The sequence below is a fragment of the Phyllostomus hastatus genome, unplaced genomic scaffold, assembly GCF_019186645.2.
Source record: "Phyllostomus hastatus isolate PE091 unplaced genomic scaffold, TTU_PhHast_1.1 phas_contig_17, whole genome shotgun sequence".
Classification (NCBI taxonomy): domain Eukaryota; kingdom Metazoa; phylum Chordata; class Mammalia; order Chiroptera; family Phyllostomidae; genus Phyllostomus; species Phyllostomus hastatus.
The window spans coordinates 23,241,954-23,268,782 of NW_025333664.1; the positions used below are offsets into that span (position 1 = coordinate 23,241,954).

A 26,829-nucleotide genomic window follows, 5' to 3' on the forward strand; every position below is an offset into this window, starting at 1 on the left:
TCTGCTTTATTGACCGCAGACCTTTGCATCTCTGGTATCTGACAAGCACTGTGTTCTCAGGAAGTGTTCGGTGGAATGTACTGGAGCATGGAAATCCAACTTCTGGAGGAAACTTGGGATAGGCTTATAAAATCCTGGGTATTTTGTGTCCCTTTCCCAGAGGTGCCTGCTTTTCTACAGCTCATACTGACTTACTCTTATGCTGAGCGTGCTGGCCTCGAGTTTCTAGATAGAGGAGGCCACTTTTTGGGGAGACTTCAACATTTATTATTCCCATGAGTAATGAGATCTCATCATTGTGAGGTACCTGTTTGATTCCCCACCCCCAATTTCCTTTCTCTCCATGAAGTTTGGCATAGGGTATGGTTTTGTTTTGTTTTATTTGCTTTTTGTTTTTTTTTATTAGCAAACTACTTACCTTTGTATGTTTTGAAGTACAGAGTTCATTTCATGGTCTCCTGGCTGTCGGACTTGAGGGAAAGGTAATAAAACCATCCTGAAGGCGGATCTGCCTCTCTAAGCGAAGTGCGTTTCTTAGCCCCTGTGACCTGGGAAGAGCGCACGGTCTGGTGGGAGAGATCTGGCTGTGGAGGCTCATGTCCCGCGGTACCATTCGTTCATGGCAGCGGTCTTGGGCAAACCGCTTAACCTTCTGTAGTTTTCCCGCCTCTCAAACAGTGTCCAGTGAGAGGAGACAGTGCACATAATGGGCCTTTAACACAGTGCCTGGAACCCAGGGGGCTCTCAAAGGTTAATCTGCCTCAGCTCCTCACCACCTCCAAGTAACACTGTCACTGATTTCTCCCCTCTGGGAAGCCAGGTTTTTAGCTCTCATTAATCTTATAGAATTGTCAGATTATACCAAACAAGGGAATTTTAGACCTTAAGTAAAGTTTATTTTTTTCTACTATCAGTTCAAAAAACTGTAAATTTCTTTTGGGGATTCTACTAGTTGCTGCATGTGTCTGTTCCAGTTATAGATCCTGAAACTGGGGAAGTCACCTCGGGCCAGCTCGGGGACCCACCGGGCCCTCTGGGATGGACCTGAGCCAAAGCTCCACGGGTCCCCTCACCCCCTGGGGCCCCTACTCAGACTGGTGAGCCCAAGCAACATTTAGGATCTCTAGAAATTAGTGTCATTTCAGAACCAGTGGCTGGTAATCCCTAAAAGTCTGACCATTTTCCCTTCTCCAGTGCAGTCACCTTGGTAAATTGTAAGACCAGTGCCTCAGCTGCTCAGAAGGGAGGTCCCTGGGAGGTCCGGCAAGGTTAGTAGGTGGGCATTCAAGCTGAGCATTCAAGTACACATTCAGATTTGGGGAGGGGTGTTTTTTAGATAGGGATCACCCAAACACATACAGATCCCAAACAAATACAATAAAGAGCAGCCCTGCCTGGCAGCAACATGGGTTTTGGTTGTAATAGCCTGAGAAATGGGATGTGTAATCATCCACCTTCACTTTCTGATCTGTTTCACCTTTTGCTTAATACCTGGCCTGCAGCACTGGAGATATTAACTCAGTGACATCCTAGGACTCGGCTGCGATCCAGTAGGAACAGTGATGTGAGTGACAGTCAGGATGTGATGCCCTCAAAGTATCTTGCACTTGGCAAAATGTATTTCATGCCTGTGACTTAACCCGCAGAAATATGTGGGGCAGGTGTCATTCTCGTTTGGTAGATTGCAATACTGAGGCTCAGAGAGGGTTGGGGACTTGCCCAGAGTTCCGGCCATCATGCCTCAGTCTCCCTGTGTTCCCTTTGAACTAAGAAACCATTCAGTAGACCCATGGGACTCCTTGCCTTCTGGTCTGTGCTCTTCCTGTTCTTCAGTTTGGCCTGCTTCTTGAGAGAGATTAGCTGAGCACCACATCCCCTCCCTCTGTCTCCCTGTGAGTAAGTCGGAGGCCCAGGTAGGCAATCTGCCTGAAGGAAAGAACTGGGATTCTGACGTGCCGCTTTGGTTTCCTAGTGGGCAGCTGGGGGTTCCCGTGTGAAAACCTGCCACAGCTTCTCGTGAAATACACCTGTGCAAAGAAGTCCTTTTTGTCTCTAGGACAAGCAGCCTCGCCCCCAGCTTTCCATTCTCCCTTGCGCACGGATGCTGTGTCTGATTCTGAGAATGCTGCTCCCTCTCCGGTGCTTTCCTCTCAATAACCAGCCCCCTCCTGTAGAGCCTCCCGAGCTCAGCTCACTTCCCCAGAGCAAGCTCTTCAGTCCTGAGGCCCGTCTGCCCCACCCGCCCACTGACATAGGGCGCTTTTTTACCCGATTTCTTTCCCTGGATTCTCATAACCTGGACTTACATCGTAGTCTGTTTTGCAGACTTGTTTTCTTTTGAGTTCAGTTGCCATAGTTCCCAACTTTGTATATAAAGTAGTCATCATTCCCCACCCTCTCTTCCCCGCTGTTTCAGTGAAAAAGTTGCACTGTTTGCTGATGTGCCCTTTGCAAAAGGGATCTGATGGCTTTTTAATCGTTTCCTTTCTGGCTCTACCACCAGCAGACATTTCTTGGTCTCCTATTTATGAGTCTTTGTCCTGGAGTCTAGATTGATTCTGGATTCACATCACCACTTTGCTTTGTAGTGTTTTTAGACAAAGAACCTCAGCCCGCCGGAGCTGATGACCTAGAAAGAAGATCATTATGAGATGGGGAACGACTGATTAAAAAAAAAAAAAATCTGCCCTAAACTGGTTCTACCTGTATTGCTCTGATTGTGAGTAATACAGATGATGAACAAATTATATAATGACAGGGGAAACGAGGCCTGCCAGGTCATGGTCAGAAACCCAAGGGTTTTGCCTCATCCATGTTATTGCCTTAACGTAGAACTCCCAAACTTTGGTAGACTCTGTGCCTTGGTAATTTCGGGGCCATGCGGCTAGGAAGGGGGGTACATCTGGATCACCAGTTTTCCTTATAAAAAAGTAGAGTAAAGGATGGGTAAAAAAAAGAACCCTACAGGAGTGGGTGTGTGAGGACGGGAAGCCCTCACTTTTGGTAGAATGGAGACACCATCATGGCGATCAGAGGACTGTCTCTGGACCCTGGCTTAGTCACGAGTGATCCACGTGACCACCTAGGGTGGGCCCAGCCTTCAGCTAGGCAGACCTGTCTACTTAGGCGTAGCTCTTGGGGCAGTGGTAATCACCAAATAACTTCACATAGGGGTGCGGTGTGCCATGAATTGCTCTCTGAAGAACATAGATGCCAGTCCCCTGCTTTCCTGGAGCTTCTGTGGTTCAAAGGGAAAGACTTTTGGAAAGATAGAGCCAGAGTTTCAGGCCAACACAATCAACACATTTGATTCCACCTATATATCTCCCTTGGACCCCGCTGTCCCCACCAGACTTCCTGTTTACAGGTCCCGTCTGTCTGTTCCTTTGTTCCATTAGTCCATCCCATCTCTCAGCCTAGAGTTCCCTTCTTCTCCCTGCTGGTCAATTGCCTGTCCTTTAGAGGTAACCTAAGTCCTTTCCCTTCTGATTTCTTTGGCTCTGGCAACTCCTACCCACCTTTTCACTGTTCATAAAATGACCTTGATGTAGATGCACAGCTTCGATAGTTGCTATTGTAGATACCAGTTATCTCCTTTAAATTAAGCTTCATAGAGATGGGCGTGTTGTGCCTTCACTGTGCTAGGCATACAGCAGGCACAGAAAACACCAATGAATCGGAGTGTGCCTCTGGAATAAAAATTGCAGTGCCGCTCTAGATGCATTGACAAGAATCATTATACAGGTTGGGAAAGAAAGGAGGGAAGGTCATTTGTTCGGCATGAAGCGAGAGACATTTGACAGTCTTCTTGGGTACTTTGCCTTGCCTCAGCCGCAGCTCTGGGAGGTACGGGAGGTATGGGAGGTACGGTTCTGCCTATTTGGAGACAGTGTAACAGAGTGCAGTGGTTCCACGGTCAAATGGATTTGAGGCTTTTAATTCTTTAAGTTTCCATGAGCCTCAGGTTTTTCACTGTTTAAGACAAGGGATGTTTCCTCCTGCCTCCTTTACGTAGTGGTGAATATTAAGTTGAAGGTCACATGCCAGTGCAGGCACCTTATAAGTGGTTACACATGGCCATTTACAAGTAAAGAAGCAGAAGTTGAAACTCGGAAAGGTGAACTAAGTTGCCTCCTGGCTGGTCACCCAGTCAGCAGAAAACCAGACTTTCAGCCAAACCACCCTAAGCCGTTATACCGTGTCTTGTTATCCTCCGACTTCCCTGTGTGAGCAGAGATGGGCTGGCCTGTGTAGAGTTGGCTTGTGCTAACGGTGCCGGTCCTCTTGGATTGGAGCAGTTGTCACCACTGTCACTCTTAACTTGAATACACTGCATTCCTGTAGCCTAAATGTGGTGTGAATGTGCCCCGCTCACTCAAGCTCTTTCCGGTCTTCCTTTGATTTAGGAGAAAGGATCCTGGGTTATGCTGAGGAGCCCTGTTATCTCTGGTTTGTCATGGAGTTCTGTGAAGGTGGAGACCTGAATCAGTACGTCCTGTCCCGGAGGCCGGACCCAGCCACCAACAAAAGCTTCATGCTACAGCTCACGAGCGCCATTGCCTTCCTGCACAAAAACCACATCGTGCACAGGGACCTAAAGCCAGACAACATCCTTATCACGGAAAGGTCTGGCACCCCCATCCTCAAGGTGGCAGACTTTGGACTAAGCAAGGTCTGTGCTGGGCTGGCCCCCCGAGGCAAAGAGGGCAATCAAGACAACAAAAATGTGAATGTGAATAAGTACTGGCTGTCCTCAGCCTGCGGTTCAGACTTCTACATGGCCCCTGAAGTCTGGGAGGGACACTACACAGCCAAGGCTGACATCTTTGCCCTGGGCATTATCATCTGGGCAATGATAGAAAGAATCACTTTCATTGACTCTGAGACCAAGAAGGAGCTCCTGGGGACCTATATCAAACAGGGCACTGAGATCGTCCCTGTTGGCGAGGCGCTGCTAGAAAACCCAAAGATGGAGTTGCACATCCCCCAGAAACGCAGGACTTCCATGTCTGAGGGGATCAAGCAGCTCTTGAAAGATATGTTAGCTGCTAACCCACAGGACCGGCCTGATGCCTTTGAACTTGAAACCAGAATGGACCAGGTCACATGTGCTGCTTAAAATTCAGGGCAAAGCATCTTGGGTGTATTTGAACTAGGTGAGTGTACTCTTTTTGTTGTGCATGCAGTCTTCCTGGACTGGACTTTTCACCCTGGGCCCCGGGGTGGGCCCCATGGAGTTGGGAAATGCAGGATTAAAGAGAACTAAGTTATCAAAGAGTCCCCCCGTCCTGATTAGGAGATGCATGGGATTACTTGAGGAAGGGTTGGGATGTCTAAAGAAGTTTTCTGAGTGAAGTTGCATTTGGGCTGAGTGGTCTGGAAACACATTTTCTCGTCAGTTAATTAATGCCTGCTGCAGCAAATGTGCAGAAAAGGTGCAGGCACTTGTTTTCAGACCCGTCCCTAGCTGTATCCCCCCCAACTCGCACACCCAGTTCTGCACAGTCAGATCATGCTGTAGTTGGGTGCGGCTTGTTTCCTGCTCTTTCGTCAGCTCTATCCTGAGAGTTTCCTCGTGTCATACTTTGAAAATATGGCTTTCAGGAATCGACATTTGAGTACATAAACCACAACGTAGCCATTCTCCTACTTTAGGTATCAGATGGTTTCCCTGTTTTTAGACACTATAACTGTGTGAGTGAATATTCTTATTTGGAAGTCTTTGCTTGTTTAAATTAGTGCCCAGATTTATTGCAGGCTTTCACTTGTCAGGTACTGTGCTCAGCTCTAGGGTAACGATGGTAAGCAATATCAGAAACTTGCCCCATCCTCACAAACTCTGCAGCTTAGTTGGGGAGAGAAACATGACTCAATATTTATCATAGTTGCTTTGCAGCAAAGGAAAAGGAGCATTGAGGAAAAGGGACCTTTCAGGGGATGGTGCCCAGAGGCGTGAGTAGGGAACTGGGGACAAGGAGGAGCATTCCAGGTAAAAGGTCTAGCCTCTGACCTGAAGCCCGATGGACCCTAGCACAGTTGAGAGACTTCACCAATTTGGGCTAGTGAAGAGTGCAGTCAGGCAGAACAGGGACCTGCTGGGAGAGTGTGGGCAGAGCTGAGGCAGGAAATCCAAAGTGCGTACCAGGAACGGCCAGTTTAGTTACACAGAGCCTCAGGTGTGAGCAAGGGAAATGAGATGAGAATTTAGGTGAAACCTGGGACCCTGGAATTTGACCTCGACTTAGCAGCTTTGGGGACCAGAGCAGAACATTACAGCATTAAGAACTTGAGTGTTGAATTGAACAAAAGACTGGAGACTTGGAGACCAGTTGGACCGATTTTATTCACACTAGTGAGGGATGTTGTTGGCCCTGAAATTGAGTAGCACTGAGGATAGAGGAGTGCCTTGATCATCAGGCCAGAGAATTGGCAAGACAACTGACCGGACGTGGAAGTAGAAGAAAATAATAGATGTGGAGATGAGTGGCAGTAGATACAAATGCTGGCCAGTGTTCTGGTCAGGTTTGAATTCTTTTTTCTTGACAGAAATCTCCATCCTTTTTGGGGGGGTGGTGGGGAGGCGGGGGAGAACATTGGCCACCATATTTGCTAGGTATTTTCACATGTACCATTTAATTTCTCCTTTCTAACCCTGTCATTTACTCAGTATCCTGCTAAGTTAGAGGCAGGTGTATGTTACTCATGCCCTTCCCTCCTCCCCCCTTTTTTCTTAATAATATGGCAAGCTGGAAATAAGCTGCTCTTATATGTCGTTAAAGCCTTGCGATGAGGAGATGGAAATGGGGCTGATCCCAGCGGTCACTCCCAAGGAAGTGGCCTCAGCACACCAGACACACCGCCCTCCATCACCTGGGTTAGTTCTTGGTCCCCTCCTTCCCCGTCATCACCCTCAGATTTCTGGTTGGAGTTGGTTCATGCTGAGTTGAGCCTAGTTGTATCTGTAGTGTTCTCAGCAAATTTATTCTGGAGTGGCTCGCTTGGTTTGTTCTCCCATCGCCCAAACATTTATTGAGTACCTTCCAGATGCCAGGCCAGTTGGGCATCCTCCTGCACAATGGGTAAGAGAGTGGTGTTCCCTAAAGCTAGGTTTGGGCTAACACCACGTTAGAGTCCCCAGAAGGGAGGGCTAGAGAGTGTTTTCGTTGTGCTTCATGCTGCCACTTCACATCACATCTTTTCCACTTTAAAAAAAACTCTTAGAATTCAAATTTGCCCCAGAGTTGGAAGGAGGTGGTCGGTCATTGGAAGAGGGACCTAAATTTGGGTTAGGATTATTAAGGAGTTGTCACAACGAACTGAGACCACAGCTTGCATTTGGATACCCACCCTTGGGATGGGTACTGTTTTGCATGGCAGAGTTTAGCTGAACAGGAGTGATTCCTGCAGGTGGAGGAACTAGGTGCCCTTGAGAGGAGGGGAGGTTAGGGACATCATATCCGAGGCTCTGACCGCCAGCAAAGATGGTACCAAAGATGGTACTGCACTTGGTCTTTTGGTGCCTATTTGACTGCAGCCTCTCCTGCCCTGGCCCAGCTAGAAAACTAGCATTTTGGACCTGAGCCCAGGTCTCTGTGACCAGGAGCTGAGCCTGTGCCAGAAGTTGGCAGTCAGTTGTGGTGTAAGGGAACTCTCTGCCTGGCTGACGTTGGGGAGACCCATGGAGTCCAAGCACCTTCCTTCCCACCAGGCTTTATAGGTAGAAAGTCTAATTCCATATATTGATTCAGCATATTTATTGGGAAACTCCGCGGCAGGGACCGTTTTAGGCACACAAGATACATTGGTGAACAAAACAGACGAAAATTCTTGCAGTTTTGGAGACATTACTAGGGAGACATCTTACTGGGGAGACAGACAAAAATAGGCGATATGTTAGAAAGTGCTGAGTGCTGAGCGGGGCGTAGACCAGGGTAGAGGAGATCAAAATGCTGGGAGGTGGGAGTGGAGGTGTGTTTTTAAGCAAAAGAGATCAGGGTGGGTCTCCTTAAGACAGTGACACTTGAGCAGAGGTTAGGAGTTGAGGGAGCAAGTCACAGGGATTTCCAGCAAAAGCATTCCGCACTGAGGGAACAGCCAGCCAGCATAAAGGCTTGAAGACTGTATCGAGAGCAAAGAGGAAAGTGTAGGAAGAAGGCTAGGGAGGTAACTCGGAGTCAACTAGAATAGGCCGTATAGGCCATTGTAAGGATTTAAGCTCTTATTCTTGGGACAGATGGAAAGACATTGGTGTGTATTCAGTTATGTGACTATCTGATCTTTCAAAGGGGTCACTGATTTCTACGCAAAAAGTAATTCACCTATAATTATAGGGGAGTAAATGAGGCGCTGAGATGAGAGGCTCCTGTAATAACCCAGGTGAGAGGTAATGGTGGCTGTGATGATCGGATTTGGGGACAATTTTGAAGTCAGCGAACAGGATTTCCTACTGGATTGAATGTAAGAAAGGACTTAAGGATAACAGGTTTTGGCCTTGGAAGCCACTGGAAGGTTAAAGTTGCCATCAAATGAGATGGGGAAAACTTTAGCAGGAATAGGTCCGACTGGAGGAAGTTAGGTTTTTGTCATCCAGAAGTTTGGAGTGGCTACTTTGAATCACAGTACAGAGGTGGGGCGGGCAGCCAGGTGAGTCTGGAGCTCAGGGAAGAGACCTGGCCTGGAGATGCAAGTTTAGAGATGGCCAAGCACCACAGTGAGTGTAGAGAAGATTTCAAAGAAAGACTGAGCTCCAGGCCATCTAACATTGGGGTTGGGGGAAGAAAAGGATCAGATTGGAGAGCTGGCGTGCAGTCCTCGGCAGGTGAAGAGAAGACCGAGGGCGAGAAGTGATCAGCTTTAGCGTATCTGCCAGTAGATGAGTGAGGTGCAGACTGAGGATGGACCATTGGACTCAACGACTGGGAAGTCCATCGTGCTCGTGAGCAGCTCGGTGGCACACAGTGGGGAAAACCATTCACTCGAGTAGGTTCGAGAGGGAATGAGGGAAGAATTGGAGATAGTGAGAGAATAGACCAGTGACTCTTAGTTTTCAGTCCGAAGACCGTATTACACCCTTGAAACTGGGGATTCCAGAGAGCTTTTGTGTTAGGTGTTATCTGTGGATACTTGCAGTTTTAGAAATTTAAAACTGAGAGGTGTTTTCAGTGTTCCTCTCAAGTGACTATCAGTAATAGTAGGTTGGCTACATGTTAACATAACCATCATAATTTATGAAAAATTTATTTTCAGAAACAAGTATTTAGTGAGTCGAATGGCACTGTTTTATAGTTTTGCAAATCTCTTTGATATCTGCCTTAATATCCAGCTGGATTCTCATATTTGCTTCTGCGTGATAACCTGGTGCCACCTTCCTCATTATAGAACTTCTGGAAAACTCCACAGCACACTTACAAGAGAATGGAAGGGGAAAAGACCGATAATGTCCTAGTGTTATGAACGGTTCAGCTCCATGGACCCCCTGAACTCCAGAGCACACTTTGAGAGCCGGGGGCGGTATGGATGACCATCTGGGGATCCTGCTGGGGAGGGGAGCTGAGAAGTAGGTGGCAGCTGGGGGCCCAGGAAGAAGGGAGTTGTTCAGGCTCCCTTCCTGTGTGTCCCGATTCCTCAGCAGCTTTTGCTTTTCCATTAGACTTGAAGTCGTGGCTCTGACTCCAGCTGCAGGCAGCGAACATACTTATCCCTAGCACCGTGAAGAAACGCCTCAGTGATCTGGGGCTGTAGGTTTGAATCAAGGCTGGGTGGTCTCAGTGGTTTGTAACAATGAATGAAAACGCACTGGGGTTCCTCTGAAAGGAATAATGCCGTGTGGACTGTCTAGGATTGAGTCCCACTTCTGTGTTTTACTGGCTATGTGACCTCGGGCAGGTTATTTCCCCTCTCTGGGTTTTATTATCCATAAAATAGAAAGTATCATATTTATCTTACTGAGATTTTTGGGAATTACAAGAGGTTGTGAAAGTGCCCTATAAAAACTGTCTAAATGAAATGTTAAACGGTAGAATTTTAGACACACACTTTGACTCAAGGTAGAAATATTGCCTTCTGATTTTTGCAGGAGACAGTGGTCTTTAGTAGGGGCCTTGGTTCTGATGACTACCAAATAGCTCTTTTCTTATTTCTGAACAAAGCTGTACTCAAGGCAACTCTGTCCAATTGCTTGTTTCAGAAAAATTATCTAATATTAAAGATTCCTCAGTGATGGACTCTAGCTTTCCCTTAATTTGTCAGTTTTTGAAGATGCTTAATAATTCCTAATGGTTCCTACCAGCCAGCCACAAGCCGTACCCTGAGTGGGAGGCCAGCCAAACTCATGTTCCAGGTGGCACTACCCCCGTGTTACCAGACAGGGTGTTACGGGATGAGGGAATCGGCATTCACGGCCAACTTTGCTGTCAAGTATACAAATCTTGGTTACTAGGGCCTTTGGAAGCCAGGGCCTTAAGAATGATGTTTATTTGGAGAGGCAGCAAGCCTGCTGAAGGAAGTCAGATGTTGGTATGACCTGAGGGGTCATAGAAGAGTCTTTGCTCTGCGTGGTTTTGGTAGGTGCTTAACGTCAGAGAAAGGAATCGGGCCTGATATCTTGCCGAAGTGATACGTGATATACTTACCCTTGGCCTTGGACCCAAGGGTGTGGTTCCAAGCTAACAAGCTGGGTGACCTGGGTTGGCCCCTTGACCTGGGCTTCCGATTTTGCGTATGTTTTACAAGAGTTGAGGTTTCTTAACGTGGGGGTCCCCACACCTCCAGTCGGGCCCCTAACGCTCACACACTGGTGAGTCGCACACTTCTTGGCTCCTCCAGCAGGCAGGGGCACGTCCGTTCACGCGGAGCCGCAGCCGCCAGCCGGCTCGTCGGCCCCTTCGGGCCGGAATCACACCCCCAGTGTCCATTGTCGGCATCCAGTGAGTCAGAAGTGACACAGAAACTGAAAAAAGGAAAAGAAATGCCTAACTGCTGTGGTTTATTTTATCTAATTATTTTTAAGTTTTTATTTTTGAAGGGTCTCTAGTCATTTTTTATTTGTCAATTACAGCTGACAAACAATATGTATTAGTTTCAGGTGGACACTCCAGTGATCAGATATATATATAACTTACTAGTTTACATATCCCAATAAATCTCATACCCATCTTATACCATACATTGTTATTATAATATTGATTATATTCCCTGTGCTGAACTTTATATCCCCATGACTATAACTGATGTGGTTTGTTTTAAACAACAGAGTCTTCCGAACATAGTTACAGGGAGGTAGGTTAAAGGGGGAAAGGCTAGGTGAGAAATTGGGAACCCAGGACTAGGTAGGTTTCCCGGTCCCTTTTCTGGTGAGTGTGACTTTCTAGCCCAGCCAGCAGGAGGGCCAGGGACTAACACGTGGACACGCCTCCCTTCCCTCACTGGACTGCCCTCCCCAGGGGAGGTGGCAGGGGAGATGGCTTCTCACCTTGCAGCCTGGCCTCTTGAGTGTGGGGACTGAGGCGTTAGGCTCTGAGGGAAGGCCACAGTGCTGGAGATGACCAGAGATGATGCTAGTTATTGTCATCCCTGGGCTAAGTGCTTTGTGACCATTATTTCGTTAACTTCTTAAGTAACTTTCCGAAGGTCACAGAGATAAGGACTAAAGCCATGGGTGGCTTTACCCAATGTGGTGTATTACCTCACTGGGTCATCTTTAAGACTCAAATATTTTTGTAACTGAATTCAAAAAACAGCTGGGCACCAACTAGATTGAGTGTCCTGCCCTCCTAGGACACTCAGTCCTCCTCCTCCACTCGTTCTGAGATGAGTCCAGTGGATAGGAGGTGCCTGGCCCCGAGTAGGTTTCCAGTTGGGAGGTCGTTTCTTCTCTGAGAAAGCTCAGAGTGTGCTGGCGAACAACTAGGCGGGTAGCCCACAGGAAAGTGTAAGCAGGGAAAGCTTCATGGAAGAGGTTGACTGCCAAAGGGGCCAAAGTTAGAGGTTTGATTCTTATACCCCAGAGGCTTGTCCCACTTACTGTCTGGTAGAGCCTTGGACAGAGGGAGGGAAACTCCAGCCTTACCCTGAAGTGGATGGTTAGATCCTTAAACAATGGGGGTTTTAGTTCAAGTAGAGAGATCATTGGGAGGGGTGTGTGTTTAGCCAGTGATTATAAATACTTGGATCCAACCAGACCTGGAACCTCTGAGGCTCCGAGTCCCTGTCTGTAAAATGGAAGTCCCGGCCTTGCCTTACCCTTTCTCACCAGACGTCACGGAGCTGTGCCTGAGGGCCAGGGTCGTGAGTGAAGATCCAGAGGGTTGGCCTCTCGGTCCCCAAGAGCGGAGAGCTCAGCCTGCATTGTGGAGACCTGGCAGCCCTTGGGACTAGCGTCCAAAATGTCTTCTGGGGCCTGGTCTGTCTCCTGGTGTCTTCTGGGAGTTCACCCAGGTCGGGAGGGCTGGTGTTTGTTTGTAAGGTCAGGCAGCTCTCCCCCGAGCAGATTTTGCCCCTGCTGTTGCCATTTCTGGTCTGCTCCTGCTGTAGCAACAGAAGGAAGCCGAGCTGTAGGTTATGCAATGTGGCTGGTGGCCCCCAGGGAGAAGCTGTCCCTTGCAGCCCAGCAGGACATCAGCATCTGTGGAGGGACAGGACTGCCCCAGGGCTGCTGCCGCTCACATTCTCCATCTCCCTGGCACCTTTGGCTCCTTCCAGCCTAGACAGGCTCCCTCTGGGCAAACCAAAATAGCTCTCGTAATCATCCATCTGTGAGCAAAGCTGCCTGATGGCTAGGGTCCTTCCAACTCCCATTTCCTCTCACCCCAGGGCCACAAAGAAACTCCCACCAACAACAACAGCTCCTGGTGTGAACACCTGCTTTGAGGCGCCCCCTGACTTGTTCAGGGCAAAGGTCCTGCCCTTTTATCTCCAGCTGTGAATTAAGTACGTTACACACATTATTGTCACAGCCATCTGTATAGCTGCCCTGGTACCTGCCATCACTCTGCTGCTGGGAAAGCTGAGGATCACTTTCCTGTGGTTTCAAGAGTCGGGATTTGAGACAAGGTCCCTGGCTGGAAATTCCACTGTTCCATTCTGCTTCTTGCAGCCTCTTTAAAAGCAGCTTTTGATGGGTTTATGTTTTGAGGCAGACTCTGAGCTCCCCTCCAAATGGCATCACAGAGGTGGCCCCGTACGTGTTAGTGGGCAGTGCTGCCCCATGGGCGTCTTTCAGGGTCTGACAGCTGATCTGAGTATCCTGCAGCAGGGCCACCATCCACTTTTTTGGGTGAGGTCACCTGTGTGTAGATTCCTCCGCTGTCACACAGATGCGGCCTCAAGCATGTGCAGGGAGGCAAGGCTGGGATAAGCAAGAGTCAGGCAACAGTAGGCAGCAGCCACACATGTAGGCAGACATCAGAATTGCCAAAACAAGACTGGGAAGTGGGAGACCCACAGCACGCCCCACGTGGCGGCAGGCAGGACAGCGATGGCACCGGCGAGTGCTGACAGAGCAGGCTGTGGCCTTTGTACAAGGAAGGGGCTCTGATGTGGCCCAAAGGCACCTGTTGTCCCTGTCCCCCAGTGCCCTAGCCGAGGTCTGTGCCAAGTGAACTTGGCCTGGGCATTTGAAGTTGGTGAGGACTCAAAGCAGAATGGTAGGGTTGCTGGGTTTCTCCTGACACGTCTGGCTTATGTATTGAATCTTGACTAAAGTGAGGGATTTCCTCATCTGTGCCTGTTGCTGGTGCTGCTGCCTCTGGCCCTGTGGTGAAAGGCTGGGGCCCAGGCGGGTTTGGTGAGCAGGAGCCCTCCTGGCTGTGGCGGGCACTTGCCCGGGGCAGGTGCTGACAGTGCAGAGTGCAGCATGCCCTCTCGGAGCTCAGGTTGGCAGTGTGAGTGAGATGCGGACACTTCGTTGCAGTAGGTGTGACTTGGAAACATACAGGAAGCCTGGCGAGAGTGCAGGGAAAGCTTTCTGGAGGAGCTGGACTAGTTCTTGAAGGTGGATTTAAGGGCAACTTTGTGGCCAGGTAAGTGAAGAGGTTACATCTCAGTGTCTGTCAGAAACTCTCCTTGGCATACTGAGGCTCTGCGGGCTACAGGATTCAGCTGGCAATGGGAAAAGGTCCCGTTCTCATAGGGAAGTTCCCAGCCAGAGATGCATTCTAGGCTCAGGAGCTGGGGAGACCCCCCTACAGGCTCTGTCTTGATAAATGGGGGCAGCAGTAGATAAGCTCTCAGCCCCTCATTCCATTGCCACTAGCGAGTCCTCGGGGGTGTTACAGAATCGGAGGAAATGGAGGCCTCCTGCAGCATATCTGGGATTCAGAGGCATGGCAGGCCTGAAAACTGCCAGCCGCATGTAAGATAAATCAATACCGTAAAGTACTGCAATGAATTTCCCAACTTAAAGGAATTTCACTTTGTGTTAGAGGTGCCAGGGGAGAGCTATAACTCAGCCTGCATCGCACACAGGTCAGAATTCTGTATTTTGTTTTTTTGGAGAAGAAAGTGTTGTCGGGAGACTAGAGGAATGGAGCAGACACACCCAGGCACACCACAGGGCCTGGCGCGGAAGGTGGAAGTGCTTCTGTCCCCCCGGCTGCACAGAGCATCTGGACGTGGGCCCGGGCAGGTAGTCTTAGGAATGATGACCTTGTTTTTTTGTGATTCCGAGGTGTGGTACTGTGGTAGGAACGGAAGGCAAGCAGGCTTTGGTGTGTCTTGTTGGAGTTTAGTGTTGACCATCTGTTCCACTGGGCAAGTCACAGATGAAGCGAGCCGTTGACTCATTCTGCACGCACTTCTATCCTTTTGGAAAAAGGAAGCCCTGGAATATCGTGTGGCATACCCTTGTGTTTTTGCCTCTCTGTTTTTGTAGGCATGTCTAAGACATGTCCTCCCGGAAAGCTCCAGTCCAGGGCAGATCTAAGGCAGGGACTGCAAGCGTGGTGCTGTCAGGTCTTGGCAGAACGTGTGGGCCTTTCCAGCACGGCTCAGCCTTGTACCAGACAAAGGAGGCTGGAGTCATAGTGAAGACTTATTTGTTGTTAGTAACCAGATTGTCTGCTTGGGTTTGATGAATGTTTGGAAGGAACCCTTGGTTTGCATGGGGCAGCAGAAATGCGCGTGAGTATGCCACACCCCAGACAAACAGCACGGTGACTTTTGCCTTTTAAAAAAGTTACTTGGGCGTTCAGGCCAGTACCCCTAAACTGAAATCCAGATGTCACCACCAACGCAGACAGAGCCCTTGGAGGGGAGTCACTCCAGCCCCGTGTTTCAGAAGACCTCTGGCCGAGGGACAGTTGTCCCCGGCACTCCAGTTTCCCACCTACCCTGAGATTTTAATGAGTTCGGCATAACACCGTGGTGCTGTGGGCAGACCCGGGGGTGAGCCTTCTGGGCCTGCAGTCAGGTTTAACCATGGTTAGAGAGAACTCCTTCCGTTTCATCAGTGGAAGGAACTGAGGATGTCGTCAGTAAGAAGGGTCCTGCTTAGTAGATTGAGATTCTGTCCTGTGAACTTGAAGGTACTGACAAGCTATTGCCATACTCCTCCCAGCCCCTCCCCACTAGCTCCCACCCCTCACACACGCACAGTGCCAGTGACACACCTTAGCACAGTGGTTCTCAAAACGTGGTCCCCAGACTGGCAGCACCCCCTGGGACCTGGTTAGAAATCCTATTCCGGGCCCCACCTCAGACCTTCAGAGTTGTAAACTGGGGAGGGGTACCCAATGACCTCAGTGATGCCACTGCATGCCCATCTGAATCTGCCAGAGGATAAAGGCACCACCCACTACCTTATCAGCTGTTAGACAATGGCCTTGCCTCTTACCCTTTTGCCGTCAAAGAGCTTGGGTCTAGGCCTAAAGCTGGGAGCCCACGAGGTTCTAATCCTGGCCCCGTCTTCTGTAGTTACCTAGCATTGGGACTCTATGGGCAAGTCACTCCTCGGCTGTGGTTTTCTCATCCAGAAAACCAGAGTACCCAAAGGACCACGCTTGGCCCCCTCTTCCCTAGTCGCTGAGCCCTGGCACGTGCGCAGTTCCACGGCAGGTGTTCTAGGAAGGGGACCCCTGGCTTTTACCTAGTTTCTCCCTTAGTGCGGATGAGATGAGGCCCTGCTGCCGCCAGCTCCCAAAAAAAGGCGGAAGAGAGCAATCAAACTTCTTGTGGACTCCCCTGGCCCTGGGGCAGTGGGCTTTGAGCCGTAGTAGCAGTGAGCATCTCAGGTGAGCACCGTCAGCAGTAATGGGCCCCCATGTGATCCCCTGTGGTAGGAAGGGAAGTTCGAGGGGCAGCAAGGCGCAGGGAAGGGGGCAGCCTCGGGATGCACAGGATGTCTAGGTCTCCACGTGGAGTCTTAGACATGGCTTTGAAGCAGACTGGAAAACTTCGCTTGTTCATTCCACAGGCAGGTATTGAGCACCTGCTATCTGTCTGGCACAGGCCATGAGAGGAAGCTAATCCCTGACCTCACTCCGTTCAACCCTTAGGCATCTCTCTGAGCCTGGGAGTCCTCATTTATCAGATGGATTGCTGACACTTACCAATAGGACCTTCATGAAGAGTCTGTGGAAAACTAATGTAAATAAAGCCAGCCTGGGAGTGCAGTAGGCATTCCTCAGCGGTGACTCCCGCTGGCCTTTCCTGCAGTTTCGGCCATGCTGTTAAGCTGGAAGTGTTGTCTCAGAATGGGTGTGGGTTCGTGTGCTTCCCACCCCAGGCCCCCTGATGAGCACCCCTCCCAGAGGGGCCTGTTAATTTTGCATTGATTATGTACGTTGTAGATGCTAGCCGTATGTCAGTGAAACTCCAGACAGGGTCCCTGTCTTTGAGGCATGTATTTATTTATTTTTAGAGAGGGTAAGGGAGGGAGAGAGGGAGAGAAACATCAGTGTGTGGTTGCCTCTCATGCACCCCCTACTGGGGACCTGGCCCGCAACCCAGGCATGTGCCCTGACTGGAAATCAAACTGGCAACCCTGTGGTTCACAGGCCGGCACTCAGTCCACGGAGCCACACCAGCCGGAGCTCCTGGGGGCATTTATACCTCAGTTCGCGTCATACAGGAAAACTACAGCTCCAATTCCAGGTGTGTATGGATGAAGGAAATAGAAAGTAGGGAACTGCCCAAGATGGTCAGAGGAAGTCTCTCCGAGGAAGGGGCATTGGAACTAAGTCCTGAAGGATGAGGCCTCTGCCAAGGAGAGGGGCAAGGAACTGGCAGGAGCAAGGGCGGCAGGCACCCGCTCATGCCAAGCATTATACTTATGATCGTGAGAAGTCATTGGACAGTGGCTTTCCAACCCTATTTCCATGTGTACAAGGTCACTGCTGCTCTGGTCAGTAGGATGGGGAGAGGCGAGCCTGGAAGCCGGGGGCGCAGTCAGAGCCGCAGTTTTCCAGGTCAGGGTGGATGGTACAGCAGAGAGGGGGAGGTGAGCGCACGGTGTGGCTTGGAGACTTCTAAAGGGCTCGCCAGTGCACTGTGGTAGGGAGGTAAGGATGGGGTGACCAGGGGTACCTCCCTTCTTTGTGGCTTGAGTCATGGGCAGCAAGGCAGAGCCGTCTGAGAGAGTGAACGCTGCAGAAGGGGGCCTTTGGAGGGCGTTTGGTGAGTTGTGGATGGTTGTCTGGGTCTTCTTGAACGGCCCTTGAGTCCCAGATTTGGGGCTGAACACAGGGTGCGTCCCAGACTCCGAGTGACATCCTGAGACCCAGGGCCGAGTTCACAGCCTTCATTTGATGGTGGATCTGTCTGTGTTTTGTTCTTCCCCTTGTAATTAGCCTCTCATTAGGTGACTGATGTTTCTAGCTCTCTGTCTCCATTTGCATATGCTATAATTATGTCTCAAGAATGTAGCATGTTGCTGTTTGGTGTTTACTTTTGCTTCTGAGAGCTGCGAGCCTGTGCAGTGTGGCTGGTCACGTGGGCAGGCTGGTGGCTCTGCCGAAGAGCAGTTTCCTAGCACGGGCATCCACTCTTTGTTTTTTCAACTGGTTATGTAACATCAGGACCACAGTTACCGATTATAAAATTGATTTTGGGAGCCACTTTAATTTATAAATTGAGAAGTACTTTTTATTTTGGATTAAGGAAAAGAGGTGGGGGTGGGGTGCAGACGTCTCGTTCCAGTTGCCTTCGAATTTCTAAGTGCAAGTACCAGGGGTGGCCCTGCGGCCTGAACTTGACATTCAACTCGTGGAGCAGGGGCTTCAAAGTCAGCCCTTCAGCTCAGCTCTCCTTCCACCTTTGGTCTGAATTATACATAGGGCACAGGGTGGCCGCCGGCCCCACCTGCCTGCCCACCACATCTGCTTCCCTGGCACCCAGGAGAGGCGAGGCCTTTCTTCACTGGGTTAGCAAATGCTCACTGAGAGCTTCTGCAGCTTGCCGGTAGTCTCGTGTGCACTCTGTTTGTTTCAGGATGGGACTAAGCCTGTGCAGCCTGGAGTCTTTTTGCACGTGGGGTGGGGAGGGATAGACATCTCTCTCTCACTTGAAGTCACTGAGCTTGCGTTATTTGCTGGACTTCATACTCCCCCCTGTTCATGATCGTGTTGAGTCCTCATTTACAAATGAGGATTTGCTGGGTGTGGTGTCCTCCCCACTCCCACTCCAGAGAGGACGCGGTTTGCCCCCCTGGAGACCTGGCTGGAGCCCTCTGGCACCGTGGCCGTTTCATGAGCATCTGAGGTTAGGTCCCGTTGGCAAGTCTGTGGGGTACAGGACTGTCGCGGCACTCCCACGAGCTCACAGAAGGGAATGTGGGCTTTTTGCTGAGGAAGGAAGCAGTGGCAACGTGGAGGACGTGTGGCTGAAGATGGCCCTGAAGAAAGGAGAGCAGATGAAGGGACGCAGCGGGGGCAGAGGCAGACGTTGGGAGTCTGTGGAAAGAGCGGGTGTGGAAAGCCGTTTGGGTTGGTTCCCGAAGAGCAGAATAGCACGAAGTTGCCAAGAGCCTTGAATGTCAGCCTAAGGGGAGTGAACTTCATCCTGTAAAAAAGGTGGGGGTGGATGGGTGGGGTGGGGTAGAAGGCTGTATTTTTGGCAGATGAGTCAGTTGCAGTGCCGGGAGAACTGTCAGCCCGTCGGTGGGGGGCCGGAGAGATGGAGCCAGCCTGACAGAACCAGCCTCCAGGAGGTGTGAGGCTGCGCAGGCGCCTTCCGGGCCGGGAGGGAGAAGGGCACAACTGACTGGGGCCGTTAGAAACCCTGTGCCTCCATGTTGGTGCCAGGACGTTAAGAGACTTGCTTTTGAACCTGAGGTGCTGAGAAACCTAGGTTTACATCACAGCTTTCAATCACTTACTATCTGGGTGACTTTAGAGAAGTTGCCCAACTTCTGGGGTCTCATTTCCTGGGCTGGTAACTGACACTCACTCAACACTGATGCCCTCTGTGCGTTGGAGGACGGAATGTACGAGCAGTACAAAGGCCCCCCCGCAGTCGCTGCGCAGGGAGAGTTCAGTCGCGGTGGCGCTGTGTTGCCCTCATCTTGTTTGTTTTTGCCAAATCCTCACAGGCCAATCATCCATTTTCCCTTCAGCTCTCCTGAATACTTCTCTGCGCCCTTCCTTTCCCTAAGAGAGCTCCAAGCCCCTTAGCTAGTGCCCCCAGTGAGTTCCCCCTCGGCGTAGCGGGCTGTGGGCTGGTTGCCGTAACCAGAAGTCCATACGGTCTCCTGCAGCCCAGACCACTCGGGGCATGACCTTGTGTGAGTCTTCCCTTTTCTAACCACAAATCATGCTGTCCCCGGGTGGAAGAGTGACCTCTCCCCTTCAGCAGTAGCTGCACCTTAGACGTCTTCCTCCTGGCAGGGCCCACGGTGAGAACTCCCTCGGGAACCCAGCCCTGCTGATCACAGCAGCACAGCTGAACCTCTGTCTCTTTGGGGGCCAATTGAGGCGGTTGGCAGCTTTCGTTTTCCCCCACTCTAAACAGGTCGAGGAAGGGAATTAGTTAAGGTATCCCTGTAGCCTACTGCCAATTACTGGGGCTGTTGCTAGAGACAAAACTGTTCCCCCTTAGTTTGTTTTGAGTGAGTCCCACCCTTACCTGTGGGAAAACACCAACCCGAGTGCCCTGAGGGCTTCTGTGTGTGACTTCCAAGGCCGGAAAAACCAGCTTTCAATGGCCTTTCAATCGGTGTGATGATTAGGGGTGCATCCTGCTGGCTGTGGGTCACCAGCGAGACCTCCAAGTCTCTAAATCTTAGGTCTTGACCCGTGGTTATTATTTTTGTGCATTTGGCAAACCTAAATACTAGCATTTTGGCAGCACACTCCAAGGAACTGAAAAGTTTAAAACAATATTAAGCAAGTTAGCGGTGACAGCATGATCACCGTTGGCTCCAGTTCGTGCAGAACCACTCACGGCCCAGACCAGGCTGCCAGGCGCACTTGGGGTGAAGCTGGCGTCTGTGTGCGTGGCTTTGAGCTCCGCTCACTCCCTTCCCCTTGGTTAGCCTGTCACTGCTGTCCACTGGGCCTGCCCGTTGTTTCTACAAGCGTGTCCTCATTGCAGCAAGTGGGTCAAGCTCAGCTGACACAGCAGAGCCTGGCTCCTCTCAGTGGCCTTTGTCTGCTTTAAGGGGGTCTCGGGGAGGAAAGTCACCCTCCCACTGCTGGGAAGGGCTATGGTGCAGGGGGCTGAAGTCAGCTACCCCTAAGCACTTCCCCCACCACCATGGCCCCAGCCCCACAGGTGCCGCAGCCTTTGTCAGCCCTTTTGTGCTGTTTCTAGTTGGGGTTGTTGATACGGAGCCTACAGAGGTCCTCTTAGTTCTCAGTATTCCATGTGTCCCGGCCCTTCTCAGAATCTGAATTTTGGGGATATTCTCTCCAAAAAAAAAATGCACGGGACTTACACTCTGTGCTACTTCATGTGCCTTCAGGGGGGTTGCAGACCTGTGCGTCCATAGAGTTAGAAGGACCCCAGGTTGAGGACCCCTGCCCTCGTCCTAAGCCTCTGCATGGCACAGGAAGAAATCCTGTGCCCTGGGAGCCAGGTTCCCCACCCCCTGCCATCACCACCAGGCAAGGTCCCTTATCATTCTCTGCATTTCATTTCACTGTCTCACAGTAGGATGCTGCCCTTGTGTTTGTTCTGTCACAACCTGGGCGACAGTCCACCTCTCTGAGAAATCTGGACACACCCAAGCAGGTGACGAGGGTGTGGAAGATGGGAGGGCTGGCTTCTTAGGCAGAGGCTGGCTCTCCCTCTGGCTGCAGGGGCTGGAGCCTAGTTCTTGGGGCTGCCCCGCCCCCGTCACCTGTCTCCACTGCCCGAGTGTTTTGAGTGTGAGTAGAGGAGCCTGCCTGCCTGACACCACTGTCTCCTGAGCCACTTGTCACCCAAGGAGAGTTGGTGGGCATTTTTACTACCTTGCAGGGGCTGGGCCTGGCAGGAGGCCGCCCTGGTGGGTCTGTAAGATCTGGGCGAGTCATGCTCTGAGGCCAGGCCAGCTGCAACTGGCCACACCAGTATTTCAGGCTCCACGTGAAGCAGACAGCTTTCCCCTTGAGGGCGGCCTGGATGGAAAGAAAGTGAGGGAAGGAGTAGTGGAGAGAGCTGGAATGGAGAGGGAGCCTCCTGGTTCTCCAGCTGCTGCCTATGTCATGGCGGGGAAAGCCCGTCACCCCTCAGGCCTTGTGTCTCCCTCCCAGCTCCGAAGGGGAAGGGAGGGGTGTGGCACGGTGTGGGTGGGAGAAAAACACGGCTTCTGCTAAAGCCTAGGGAAACGACCTGGCCCTCCCTGCCCCTGAAGCAAAAGTAGGGGTTTTCATAACCATATTTTTATGTTACAATTCTGTCATGCTGATTGAATGAGTCTGTGAAGTTCATAAATTAACTTTATTTCCGGGTCCTAGCTCCCAGTTCCTAGTGATCACCCAGTGTCGGTGCCCCTGTGCTTGACACCCTGAAGCCTGGGGTGCGGCAGCAGACTGCCCCTGGCCTTCGGGAAGCTTGCGGTTAGCAGGCGGTAAGCGTGGCCCCCACAGCGTGGTTAGTGGGGTCCTGTGGCCATTCTGTGCCTGCTCACTGGAGCCTGGCTCCTCAGGGACTGCTTCCTGGGAGGAGGTGAGGGCTGCCTGAGTGGACAGTCGGGACAGGTTTGGGGACTGGGGTGGGTCGGGTGTGCGTCCAGATCGGCGGTGGCCGAGGCCTGAAGCAGAAAGGCTGCCACCTTGAGAGAAGACCGGCTTGTGGCCAAGTTGTCTTGTCTGGAATTTTGCCTGAGCCCAAGATGATTGTGAGGTCTGGTTTTGGTTTTGGTTTTGGTTTTTTGGGTGTGATTTAAAGCTGCCGCCACAACTTTTTAAGTCCAGTACCTCCTGTGTGTGTCATTGAGCCAACTGCAAATGCTGCCACTGGGCTCCATACCCTGCAAGGCAGGCATCGCCTCATGTTGAATTGAGAGAGCAGGCTGGGGGGGCCCTGGCTTGGTAAAAAGGTCAGAGCTAGTGATTGGTAGAGCTGGGACTTGAACTTTAGGTCTCCCTACTCCAAAGCTCGTGTCCTTGACAGAGCACCCCCTCTTTGCCATTCTGTGACACACACTCTCTGAAAGGTGCTCCCCTCATCTCCAGTTTGGGACCTGCTCCTGGATTTCTACCTGGGTTTTTGGTCTCTTGGTCAGAACTCAAAGACCATAGCACCCCCTGGCCTTCGGAGCCTGTGGCTGCCTTGAAGCGCCTGGTGGGTGTGCTTTAATTAGTAATCTGTAAGCTTTTGTTTCCTGTTCCCTCACATCGTGCCGCTTCTGTTGACCTGAAGATGGAAACGCTGTGACCCTGTTTGTCACCTGCACCCCCATGTTTCATACCCGGGCAGCAGGGCCCCCGTAGGCTGGGCCGATGGCTGTTCACAGCGCAGTCCCTGGTCTCGCCCTGTTCCCAGCACCTCCGCCGCCAGCCCAGCCTCAGAGGGAGGATGCATCGGAAAGCTTGGCTTGGGTCCCTCTGACAGATTGAAATTGACAGTGGTGCTGGGGCCACTGAACTCCCCCAAGGGCTGGCATGCTGATAGCTGAGTAGGAAAAGCCAGCTGCTTTGTTCGGTGTGTTAAACAAGTGAAGAATGGCTCATTTTGAAGCTAATCCTGTTTATTCGGAGACCTGCCCTCTGTGACCTGGGGATTACCTTTGCCTTTGTGCCTCCACAGCATGGTAGGCTGAAAACGAATACCTGAGCCTCCATTTGTTCATCAGTAGAAATGGAGAGAATTCCTGCGTGGTCCTTTGTTTGGACAAAGGAAGCATAAGGAAGCAGTGCATATTAAGTCTTGCCTGGTGTCTGGCAAATCAGATGTATCAGTAGCTACACCAATGACATCACCACACAGGGCTGCAGGGAAAACTTAGGTAAGGGTGAGTTCTCGGCCACCCACCCAGCAGTGCTGCCATTTGAGTTCGTGCGGCGCTTTGGTCTGTGAGCACACCAGCCAGATGGCTTCACTTCAGTGTGAGCTCACCGGTCCCTGGCCCCATCACTACTTGTTCCCACCGCAGCTCCCCCCAGCTTGTGGTCCCCACACTGCCAGTGGCCTTAGGGGAACAGTTGGGTTCCCCAGTCTCCTTGCACAGACCAGACAAGTGCTTGGCTGGTGGGGGCACTTGCCAGAAGGCTCCTCCTCCTCACTGCCTGGTTGACACCACGTCCCGGTCCCTGCTCTGGACACCAGACCTGTGCAGAGGTCCGGAGCCAGGCCTCCCGGGAGCCTTCTTCTGTGTGAATCTGTGGATGAAAGGCTCACATGGGTTTTAAACTCTGAGTAAGCTCTTCTTGTCTCGGTAGGAGAGGATTTTACATTACAGGTTACGTGTTAAAAGCAGGCGTTTTCGGACTGAAACAGACCTGGGTTCAGACCCTTTCCTCTACCACTTGCTAGCCTGCAGCTCTTGCCGCGCCCCCGTTGCCTCATCGCCAAGCCCAGAGTGCCCAGCTCCTCCCCCAGAGGTCTGTGGCGTGAAGTGAGGCAGTAGGTGTAAAACACTGGGTCCGTTTTGCAACATGGCCAGTAGAAAGCAACATAGGAGGGTTGACAGTTGCATGACTGAGTTGTCACACAGGAAGCATTGTGTCTACATAGAACATGCCTGGCACATATGAAATGCTGGGCAAGTTATTGCTGTCGGTTGGTGACGATTATGGAGGAATAAGGAGGTCAGATGTGCTGAGGGAACCGGTCCGAGAGCTGAACTAAGGGCAGAACGGGCCAACACATTTTCCCTGGTCACTGACACCATTGCCATCTCAAGACCACCTCAAATGCGGGCTGTTTAGACTACTGGCTGGGCCGCCTTCGAAAGCACCAAACACACACTCATAGTGGAAAGATTTTGGGCAGTGAAGGGGCTGCAGAAGTTTGGATTCAGTGCCGGTTCTGCTGCTCAGCAGCTGTGTGATGTGGGCTAGACTGCTCCACCTCTCTGGGCCTACTTCCTTCTTAAAATGTGTAAATTCACCCTCATCAGATGGGATGATCGGGAAAGTGAAAGAACGTGCTGCCGATGCCATCTCTAGGTTTATCACACCGCCATCTGTGCTCAGTGGGTGCGGCTTTGCCTTCCAGGGAGGGCTCTGGTCAGAGGTAGGCCTTCTGCCGAAAGACCAGGCAAGCCCTGGTTGGTGGAAGCTGGTAACCGGGCAGTGAAGCCCAGCAGCCAGGGGGCTGAGGTGCAGACACCTGCCAGGGCCAGGACCAGGTCATTTGCTCCGTTGCTCCAAGTGCCTGGGAGAGCCTGCTGCTGCGTCAGCCCGAGCATTCCTGTCCGTGGCCATGAGGTTTCTGCCACTGGCTCCCTGGAAGTTTGTGCCTTCTCTAAAGGGAGACAGGAGAGAGACTCAAAGTCCAGGTCGTCTCCATGGAAGAGAGTTCCCTCTCCTTTCCCTGTCCCTGCCCACAGAGTGAGGCCAGCAGACCTACCAGGAGGGCCGGAGCCAGTGCCAAAGCTAGAGGGAGGGCGGAAGAGCCTGTGGGAAATGTCAGCCTTGATTCCGGGCAGAGGACCTGGTGACTACAGCGATCATTACACGCTGGAGTCTCAGGAGCTCAGGAGCAGAGTACCGTGCTGTTGGCCGAACCTTCCGCTGTCGTGCTCTGTTCTGCCAGTTCAGTGTGTAAAAAGGCATTCTGACCTCTGAGTCTCTCTGCCTCCTGGGCCACACTGCCTCAGCTGCCAGTGGCCACTCTCCTGTGGCTTATCACCCTCCTGAGGAGGTTGTCTTAGCTTGGGTCCTACCAGGGGAGGGAGGAAAGCAGTGTTGAAAGGTCTTATCTGGTCCCAGAGATTATCTGAACAGATCACACAAGACCGTACAATTTAGCAGGCTTTTCTTGTCACAGTGCACGGGGACTTAAAGGGTCTTGGGTGGTGTGGTCCTCCCCATACTCTCCTTTCCCCTTGTCTCCTGGGTGCTCTGCTTTGTCCACTGAGAGCACAGGGCAGAGGATGCTGAGCGAAGCCGGACGTGAGGAGGCTGCTGGGTCATCACAGGACATGCGTGTGATGATTTTATTTTTTTGAGTCAAAAGCTGAGGTGCAAGGCCACCATTGGATTTTTGTTGACAGGCAGGGAAACAGAAGCAGCAGAGGAAAAGTTGGGCCTGAGAAATCCAGGGTTTTGTTTCCAGATCGAGCACCTTTCCAGTGCCTTCGTCATTCTACTTTTCCCCGAGCACAGATGTCGGTCACCTCACCTGTGCAGCCGGGGAGGAGGTCACAGTCTCACCTCTGAGGTCTGACGGGTGGGGAGTTCCCCGCATCCACCATGTGTGGAAGAGCCCAGAGAAGCCCCAGGGCGGGTTCCCTGGACTGCGCGCTGCTCCGCGGACCTTCCCCGTGGACTGGAGTGCGCGGTTTTGTCCGTCATGGAGTCGGCCGTCTCAGCGCGGCGTGTGCCCAGTGCTGAAACCACAGAGGAAAATGGGGCTGGGAGAAGAAGCACACGCTTGACAAAGGCGACAGTGTGTTGTGTTTTTGGCCGGACTTCCCGTACTTGGAGGTTTTGTGTATCACGTAGTTATGGCCACGCGGTGCAGCCTGCGTTTCCCCACCGCCCCCAGCGAAGTTCCTCGGCCGTAGTGTGGTTTGAAATGCCACACCGCCTTCTTGCTCCCTCCGTAAATGTCCTCGAGTGGATGGGTCATTCGCTTAAATCTCTTGTTTTTGGATTCATGGGTGGTTACCACGTAATTTAAATACGCCTCAGTGAACATCTTCATGTAGTCCTCCTCGTGTTTGGGGCTCCCAGCCAGGCTGCATTTCCAGAGGTGGAATCACGGGGTCTGCAGGCCCAAGCGTGTTGGAGGCTCTGAAAACACGCTGGGGGATCGCTCTCCGGAGGCTTCGCCGCGCTCCCCCAGCGAGGGGCGCACCTTCTCGTGGCACCCCAGCCCGCTGCCAGGCAGTGTTGGCGGTTAAATGGCTGAGGCCCACGGCCTGTTTAAATCTAATGGCATTCTCTGTTTCCGGTGGGCGTGGATGGCTGGGAGAGGATGGGCACCTCCAGTAGCTCAGTCCCTGCTGTGGGCCAGGTTCTTTTTCGCTACTCCTGCCATTTCTCAGAGGCAGAAACTGAGGCTGACGGGACGTAAACCGTCCGATCTCACTGTACCCCTCTGCCGCTCTGGAGGACTAGCCAGGACCAGAGGACGATGGCCAGTGTTGGCAGACGGCACGGGCGGCAAGTAATGGTGGGAAGGGCTGGGCTGGGAGGGCGCACCCCTCACACCACAGAGTTTACAGAGCTTTGAAGCCAATGGGGGCATTTCACGCACATGATGAAAGACTTGTCCAGTTCAGTTGTGCAGGGGGAGAGTGGGCCC

The 26,829-nt window shown here is 51.7% G+C and overlaps 1 protein-coding gene across 1 annotated transcript in view; it reads left to right on the plus strand.

Annotated features, from left to right (window-relative positions):
- Positions 1 to 26,829, plus strand: part of STK35 (serine/threonine kinase 35) — a 42,380-nt gene that overhangs the window by 10,049 nt on the left and 5,502 nt on the right. The window contains exon 3 of the mRNA XM_045832962.1: positions 4,407 to 5,156. Within this exon, the coding sequence (XP_045688918.1) occupies positions 4,407 to 5,119 (713 nt within the window). The 3' untranslated portion in view covers positions 5,120 to 5,156. The remainder of the gene's footprint in view (positions 1 to 4,406; positions 5,157 to 26,829) is intronic.